Genomic DNA, 9,170 nt, shown 5'->3' on the forward strand with positions numbered 1-9,170 from the left:
CCAGTAGAATCAGGCTTATCTAAGAACTTATACATGTGCAGGTGCTATGTCATGTGCCCATTGTCTCAGGCAAAAGGCTGAGGCGAGAGGATTGCTTGAACTAAGAACTTCAAAAGTAGCCTAAGGCAGCATAGCAAAATCAATAGAGAAGAAAATTTGGTGAGAAAAGTCCTTGAATTTGTGTTTGTAAGTGGCATATAAAGAAACATGTTAACGTTGTTTAGGAGGTGGGGGCAAACCTATAATAATCCTCAAGGGATTGGAGGTAGAGGCAGAAATATCAGGGTCATTCTTGCTACATAAAGGTCAGCCTGGGCTACCTGGGACCCTATCTGAAAAAATAAATAAATAAAAAATATTATTGAAATAAAAGTTTTAACATGTATTTGAGAATGGCAATAGTTGTGCTTTTTTTCCTAGTATTGTTATTTAATTATTTTTCTATTATCTTTTTAAATAGGTAAAACAAAAAACAATAAAAATATATCACAAATGTCTAGTCAACCTATGGAGACTAATCCTAATATAGTCTTGCCTGAAGAAACTAATTTAACAATTAAAAGTTCTTTTGAAACAGAAGAATCAGGTAAGATTTTTATTTTGTTAATGTCATCCAAAATGTTAAAATTAGTCTCAAAATTAAAATGAAACAAAAAACCAAAATATTATTAAAATTGGAAGTTACTTTAATTATTATAGGTCAATTTTTTTGCATATACTTTTATGTCCATTGAGAAAGTTATTGCTAAATCTTTAATAATTTGATTAAAAGATTAATTTTTCATATTCATTCTTTCATAGAGCAGTAGACACAATCCAGTAGTAAATAGTATTGGCCAAATGGGTCTGTACCAAAATAATTTCATTAGTGTTCAAATTCTAAGGCCAGATCTATTAGGTTCATGTGTTTGAGATTTTCCAGCCTTCTGAGTTGAGTGACCGTCAACCATTTGTTTCTGGGAAATTATACAGTATATATTGATAGTCTTGAAATTGGCTCTTTATTCTTAGCTTTACAATTCTTTCTTTCATGGAGTACCAGTATAGCATAGTTAGTCCATATATAGTAAGTACTTTGTGAATTAGAGGAAAGCAAGAATCAATCAATATCAAAAAATTTAAAAGTTAAATATAATACAAATTTGGAGAAACACATAATAAAAATGTATATAGTTCTCTTAGTTATAAAATCAAATGAAGAAATTCTCTTGGGATCCCCTCTCAAGTAAGAAAAGGATATTTTTGTCAGCACAGGAAAGATTCCTCCCAGTAACTCCCAACTCTGCGCCCTACATCTCTGTTCTTCAGAGATAGCCATCATCTTCGCTTCTCATAATTTGGTAAACTTCATGCCCTTTTCAGAACCACTTCCATTTATTTAGGCAGTCGGCTAGCTAAGCCTGGTCATTTCTCCTTACTTGTTTTGATTGATTGATTGATTTTTAAGAACAGGGTTTAGTTTCTCTGTGTATCCTTGACTTTCCTTGAACTCACTCTGTAGACCATGGATGGTCTCAAACTCAGAGATCCACCTGCCTCAGCTTCCCAAGGTCTGAGGGTAAAGGTGTCCACAACCACACAACGCCTTATCTACTTTTAAATGCCTAATGGCATCCGGTGTTTTCATGTCTTGTCTTCAAAACCTAATTTCAGAGTATCTTCCTTTGAGTTCATTGTTAATAGCAAAGCTCAACCCTCCATTTCATAGGCTGAACTATAACTGAGCATGTGTTTGCATATTTGTTCACATCTAGAAGATTATGCTTTATCATAACCAAATAAAACTTATAATTCTACTTTCTCAGAAAGTCTTGCCATTTTATTATGAAATTACCTTCAAGCTGAAACTGGAGTTCAGAGGCAGAGTGCTTATGTAGCATAACCTTCAACTTAATTTCTAGCATTGCATTTTAAAAATACCACTTATCATGTATTTGTGTGCTGTAATTTTTTTTTTTTTTTTTGGTTTTTCAAGACAGGGTTTCTCTGTTTTAGCCTGGCTGTTCTAAACTCACTCTGTAGATAAAAATACCACTATCCTGTATTTGTGTGTCATAATATACACTAATCTCTCCCTCAATACAGAATTAAGTGGTTCTATACACAATATGATCTTTACTAGTTATGATAGTTGCAGACATTTTTCTTTATCTTTCTCTATTATGTTTCTTTCCATATTTGTTTGGGTTGTCTAAATTATGATTGCTATAACATTCAATATAATGATGCTACATTTTATCTTCCAACAGCCTTTCTTTTTATAAGCTATTATAATTTTCACTGAACCTTATCACAGTTTTCTGTTCTCCAGGTTCTTTTTTAGCTGTCTTAATCTCTATAAGATTATTGAGTGAATCATTCAAATTTGCATTCTAGAGCCATGTATATGGTCATCCTCAGTAAATATGTCAAAAGTATACATAGAAATCATGTTAATTGTGTAAAATCATCTTGGTCTCATTTTACCATGAAAAAATAGATCAAGCAAAATAAGGTCAGTAGATGTGCCAAAATTTTAAAATCCCATCAGCCAGGAGGCTGAAGCATGAGGATCACTGCAGGCTCAAGGCCAGTGTGGGCTACATACACAGTGAGACCTGCCTTACAAACACCAAAAAAAAGGAAAATGTGGGCTACATACACAGTGAGACCTGCCTTACAAACACCAAAAAAAAGGAAAATGTGGGCTACATACACAGTGAGACCTGCCTTACAAACACCAAAAAAAAGGAAAATGTGGGCTACATACACAGTGAGACCTGCCTTACAAACACCAAAAAAAAGGAAAAAAGAGAAAGAGAAAAGATCTGGATAGAGAAACAACACTACTTCCACTAGTGGTTAGAGCTTAGGGCATTTTGTCTCCTGGTAAGTATTGGATGTTCTTAAACCTCTATGTTTTCCTTCTTTGTGGCATTTGTTTTCCTAGAAACTTGGGAAACAATTTGACAGTTGTTTACAAAACTGTCTGCAATTAGAAAAGTAATTAGACTTTTTGATACCCAGAGAATGGGAAGTAATTGTGCCTCAGTCTTAAAGTTACTGGTATACCAAAGATTGGTATGTCCTTGGCAAAGTAGGTTGTACAGAAAAGTGACTGCTTCAGACACTAAGCATACTCAACCTTTCATCACACTGGTGTTTTGCAGATGGGCAGTCTGGTCAGCCTCCATTTTGTACATCCTATCAAAATGAAGATGTATTATTAAATGATTTGAAGAGTGGCAACAGCCATGATGTTCTTCCACAGGAATCCCAGGAAAACTTCTCCCAGATAAGCTCTAACATTCAAAAACAGACCTTTAAAACAGCCGTACCTGCTGGACAGAAGTGTGCCCTTGACATTACCTTTGAGTCTGTGTCTAACTTGAGTGACTTTAACCAAAGAGCAAGCTCTACTGAATGTAATGAACATTGTTCTGAGTTATACACCAGTCAGATGCCCACTGAAGCTGAAGTGGCTGTGGGTGAAAAGAATTCTTTGTCTCCAGATGTACTGAGTCAGTCTCAGTATCAGCCTGATGGCCCTAGCGTACCGGTGACTTCATTTGTGTCTCTTGGTGGTGAGACCAATGACAAAAACTTAGTTCTCTCGGGGAAAAATTCCCAGCTTTTGTCCCAAAGTACTCCACTGACTACAAAGCCATCTAAAAGTCAATTTTGTGAAAATTCTAACAACGTAGTAAAAGTTACAACTAATTCTCAGGCTTCTGCGTCACCGGATTCTAGTGAAACTCACAACAATAAAATTGAAACTAACAGTGTATCACAGGTTGCCTCACAGCCACAACCAGATTGCCAAGTTAATTCTCCGCTGCAAAGCAAGACATCACCTGTGGTTGTTGAAGGGTTAGGTGTAAATGTGACTGAAAAAGTAGAGATTCATTTTGAAGAAGCAGCCCCTTCAGATAAACAGTCATCTAATGATTCAGCATCTGTAGACCTAAGTTCTACGGAAAGTAAGACCGAACCACTTCAGTCTGCGAATACTCAAGAGCCTCCTCCTTCTGTGAAAGATGGAGATGCTATTTTTCTCTCTTTGAATGGACATAACAGTTGTGAAAAAGCTACACTGGTTCCTGGAGAAGGTAATCCTGTAAAAAATAATAATTCACTTTCTTCAGAATCTGGTGGTTCAGTGGGAGTCTCTCCTGAGACCCAAAATACTGATGGTAAACCTAGCAACTCAACAGAAGTAGATGCATCAAGTATTGTCTCTCTTAAAATTATCATTAGTGATGATCCATTTGTTTCCTCAGATGCAGAGCTTAACAGTGCTGTGTCTAGTATCAGTGGAGAAAACTTACCAACAATAATTCTGTCTTCTAAATCTCCCGCCAAAAATGCAGAATTCGTTACATGCTTATCTTCAGAAGAAACTGCAAGCACTGTTGTATCTGTTGAAGTAGGGGATTCTGGCTCCATAGAGCAGAACCTTTTAGTGCTCAAACCTGAGGAACCCATGGTAAACAACACTCAGAATGAAGATGGCGTTGCTTTTTCAGCCAACGTTGCACCATGTGTTCCTAAGGATGGAGGATACATACAGTTGATGCCTGCCACAAGCACAGCGTTCGGCAATTCAAGTAACATTCTGATAGCTACCTGTATGACTGATTCAACAGCCTTGGGACCAACTGTCAGTCAGTCTAATGTAGTGGTATTGCCTGGGAGTTCGGCACCTATGACTGCACAGCCTCCTCCACAGCAGTTACAGACACCACCTAAGTCTAACAGTGCATTTGCTGTCAGCCAAGCTGTGTCACCAAACTTTTCACAAGGTAACTCATAAAAGCGTATTGGAGGTGAGCCGGGGGTGTAGTTCAGTGGAAAAGCACTTGTATAGCATGTGCAAGGCCATGGACTCTACCCAGCACTACACAGAAAAAGATACTTGTGTGTGTGTGATGTATATGTGTGTATGCACATATTTTGGAGCTTCTCTGGATTGCAATCTTAATTTTCTTGTGGAAGCACAGACTAGGAAAATAATATAGATGGTTCATATGACAGAATACTCTATAAATAATTGCTTATGCCTCTTGCCATCTAATTCAGCCAAGTTTTGTTTTAAATCTGGTAGGCTGTAGCTTTAATTTATTTTCTTTGAACAGTTTTTAATCTACAACACTAAGCTGTGAGATTAATTCATTACTTAACTGCATACATACTTAATGTTTCAGGACATTTATTTTTTATTATAGTTAATGTTTTTAAGAAAGTTGTCATTTAGAGGGGCTTTCAAGAAAGCAGATTTTGGGGCTGGTGAGATGGCTCAGCAGGTAAGAGCACTGACTGCTCTTCCAAAGGTTGTGAGTTCAAATCCCAGCAACCACATGGTGGCTCACAACCACCTGTAATGAAATCTGACGCCCTCTTCTGGTGGTCTGAAGACAGCTACAGTGTACTCATTTATAATAATAAATAAATCTTAAAAAAAAAAAAAGAGTGGGAGTAGATAAAAAAAAAAAAAAGGAAGCAGATTTTACAAAACCCTTTCTAATTTCTCACTATCTTCTGCCATTTAAAAATGATTCAAGTCCATAAAGGCTCCACTTGGGGCACTTGTGTTCATTATATGCTGGTTTACAAGCAGTTAGTAATTGACAGATTTCTATCAAATCTGATAGGAGCAGTTAGTGTGTTAGGAAAAGGCTGATTTACAGAGCAGGACTAAATTGCTATGCTTTGCTTCTGCTTAACTCATGAGGACCATGTAGGCACTATAATTTCCCCCAGTAGTTTAATCTAGTTATAAAAGTATGTATTCTTTTTGACCAATACTTTTAAGATTTAATACATTGGGAAAATTGTTTGGGGCTATAAATATTCATTTAGAATTAAGTTTTCTGATACAAGGTTCACATGTGAAACTTTCATTTTGTTATTGTTCTTAATCAATTTAAAAAACATTGGCTTAGTTATCGTTACTATCACTGTGATGAAAAATACTATGACCAAATGCAACTTGGGAAGGAAAAGGTTTATTTCACTCACAGTTCGGTACAACGACTCATCATCAAAAGCAGTGAGGACAGGAACTCAAGTTTAGGAAGTTGAAGGCAGGAGCTGATGCAGAAGTCATAGAGGACTGCAGCTTACTGCTTACCCCCACTCCTCCCTGGCTTACACATCATGATTTGTTCATCCTGCTTTCTTACAGAACCCAGGACCACCAACCTGGGAATGGTATCTATCACCCACAATGGGCTGGGTCTTCCTACATCATTTACTAAGAACATAAACTCCAGTCTTACCTACAGCCCAGTCTTATAGGGGCACTTTCTTAATCGACGTTCCTCCTTTTAAATAACTCTAGCTTGTATCAAGCTGACATAAAACTACCAGCAAAATTAACCCCTTGTCACACAAAATATATCATTGTTTAATACACAAATATATCATTGTTAAACCATAACCTTTCTTTTCTTGTTTTTCACCAAGATCAGACATCAATAGCAACATTACAATATAAGCATTTCAAATTTTAAAAGTCCCACGGTCTTTAGAAATTCAATCTCGTGGGGCTGGAGAGATGGCTCAGCAGTTAAGAGCACTGGCTGCTTTTCCAGAGGACCCTGGTTCAATTTCCAGCACCCACATGGCAGTTCACAACTATATGTAACTCCAGAGGATCTGACACTCTCAGTCAGACAAACATGCATGCAAGACAACATTAAAATAAATCTTTTTTAAAATTTAAGTCTCTTTAAAAGGGACAGTACAGTCTCTTTTAAAACTCAAAGTCTTTAAATTGTAGTCTCCTATCAAATCAAAAAAAAATTTTTTTAAATATTTTTCGTCAAGTGGGGAGGGGGAACCAAGGCAGTCTCAGTATGAACAAAGCAAAACCAAAGTCCCAAAAGTATAACCAATTCAGTGTCCAGTGTCTGAGATTTACTATTGTAAATAGCCCCTCCAAAGTGACCCAAAGGGATTGGGTCTTTCTCTGACTCTGTCCTCTGCAGTCCACACAGCTTGTTTTCAAGGCTATGACTGGCTCCACTGCATCACTGCCACTGATTTTGGTGGTCATCCCATAGTGCTGGCAGCTCCAAAACTCTGGAGTCCCTTGCTGCAACTGAGCAGACACTCCTGGGCTCTTGTCAGGGACTCCAGCTCTGCTCTGCAGTGCCAAGCCTAAGTTGTTCTCCATGCTCTTCGCATGCCTTCAAAACCTGGGTGACTTTTAAACCACCAAGTTTGGCTATCAGCAGGAAGTCGAACCTTGGCTGTTTCTGAAACACAGCTTCTTTGTGCTGAGCCCAAGGAAACATTCCAGAAGACTTCACTGCAGTGATGCTGGTCTGTTAATCACAGCTGATCCTTCAGCACCAGCTGACCAGCATCAACTGTCCCTGCAAAGCCAAGGTTTTACTGTGGTAGTTCTGGTCTCCTGTTAATCACAGCCAATTCTTAAGCTCCGGCTGACCAGACACTACAGCTTCTTCACACAAAAGGCCCAGTAGAGTCTTTGCTTCCCTCTGAGATTTAGGAAGCCGGGCTTCCATTGTCTGCACTGCTCTCAACGTTCTCATCTTCCAAGCTCCTACAGAACAGCCCACTGAGCTCTCAACACTCAAGTGCTTTTTTGGCCCAAAGTTCCTAAGGTCTTCCACAGTCCTTTCAAAAACAAACTGGGCAGGTCTTCAGTGCTGCACTCCTAGTACCACTTTCTGTTTTAGTTAGGGCTATTGCTGAGATGAAATGACCAAAAGCAACCTGAGGAGGAATGGGTTTATTTCGCTCAGGTCATTGTTATCAAAAGCAGTGAGGACAGGAACCTGGAGCTGATGGAGAAATTGTCAGGAAAGAAGATTTGGTCATAGAATTTGTTTCAAAATACTAATTTATTGTTATCCAAAGATTTAGGAAGAAAATCTTATATTAGAATTGTTTTTTTAGGATCTGCCATCATAATTGCTTCTCCCGTCCAGCCTGTACTTCAAGGAATGGTGGGAATGATACCTGTGTCGGTAGTTGGACAGAATGGAAATACGTTCTCTACTCCTCCTCAGCAGGTAGCACTTAGGAACTAAGCAGTGTGGGGAAGCATTTCAAACGGCATAACTAATAGGTTTTTCCTTTCTCTCATTCTTTCTCCTAGGTCCTTCATATGCCTTTAGCAGCACCTGTTTGTAATAGAAGTATCACTCAGTTGCCCATTCCTCAAAAATCCCAGAAGGCTCAGGGACTCAGAAACAAGCCTATTGCAGGTACTTTTTAAAAAAAGTTAAAATCAACATTATATCTCAGAAGTAACAACTGAATGTTTTCTTCTTGAATACATTGTACCATCTCTTTACTCTTGTCAAAAACCTGAGTTACTCTTGACACAAATTTCTCTCAATTCAAATATTCCTCATTTTCTTTCATCAGTAGTGTCCTATACTGCTGTCCTTTGGGTGAGGGGATATCCTTGGTTCTCTAATTCATCCTATATTTGCTAGCTGAGTGACCCCTTCCCCCATACATATTAGAATATATAAGTTTGTACCTAAACATTTCAGGAATACCCTGTTGCTTACAGGATCAAATTGAAGCTCCTGGTTTTGTGTGGTGGCAAATTCTGTATACCCCATCCATGGGAGACTAAAATAAGAAGCTAGATGAGGCTGAACAATTTGAGGCCCCTTCTAGAGAAAAAGGAAAGGAAGTGAAGGAAACTCCCTGACCCACTAAGTATTCCCTGAGGATCTTGTAGGGATTTTACTGGAGAGTGTTGGTAACTGGAAACTCCTCCCCACCTCCACCCTCTCTCTTACTCTCACTCTCATTATTATTCTTTACCATCTGCTTTCTGCTTCTGTGTTTGTTTGTTTGTTTGCTGAAACCTTAAGATGCATAATTGTTTTGTGACACTGTTGTTGGGGGAGGTGTGAGCACGCCTGTACTCACCTCAGATAAGGAACCCGGGAACTGACCACAGATCAGAGTCTCACCTGGTGAACCAAGGAGCTTTATTGGACTTACTAACAGCAGAAATGACTGCTGCATCACTAAAAAAGTCCACCCAAGCCTGCGTGATGGATGGCTCACAGAATCTAGATACCTGGACTGGACTGTACAACTCAGCTGGTTTGAGACCTTTCCAGGTAGCTCTGTTGATCTGAGCCTCTTCCAGGCACGTGGGGCTAGTTTCTTTCTTTCTTTCCTTCTTTCTTTCTTTT

The 9,170-nt window shown here is 38.5% G+C and overlaps 1 protein-coding gene across 2 annotated transcripts in view; it reads left to right on the top strand.

Moving 5' to 3' along the window:
• The window catches only part of LOC116073223 (protein NPAT), a 39,235-nt gene that overhangs the window by 21,772 nt on the left and 8,293 nt on the right, over window positions 1-9,170 (top strand). Inside the window, exons 12-16 of one of the 2 annotated variants that reach the window (XM_031344964.1) lie at window positions 461-586; window positions 3,150-4,088; window positions 4,260-4,781; window positions 7,906-8,021; window positions 8,108-8,216. In XM_031344964.1, coding sequence (XP_031200824.1) covers window positions 461-586; window positions 3,150-4,088; window positions 4,260-4,781; window positions 7,906-8,021; window positions 8,108-8,216 — 1,812 coding nt within the window. Of the gene's footprint in view, window positions 1-460; window positions 587-3,149; window positions 4,782-7,905; window positions 8,022-8,107; window positions 8,217-9,170 lie in introns of both variants that reach the window. The other variant, XM_031344962.1, reaches the window with a different exon arrangement.

Source organism: Mastomys coucha, unplaced genomic scaffold, assembly GCF_008632895.1.
Source record: "Mastomys coucha isolate ucsf_1 unplaced genomic scaffold, UCSF_Mcou_1 pScaffold23, whole genome shotgun sequence".
Taxonomy (NCBI): Eukaryota; Metazoa; Chordata; class Mammalia; order Rodentia; family Muridae; genus Mastomys; species Mastomys coucha.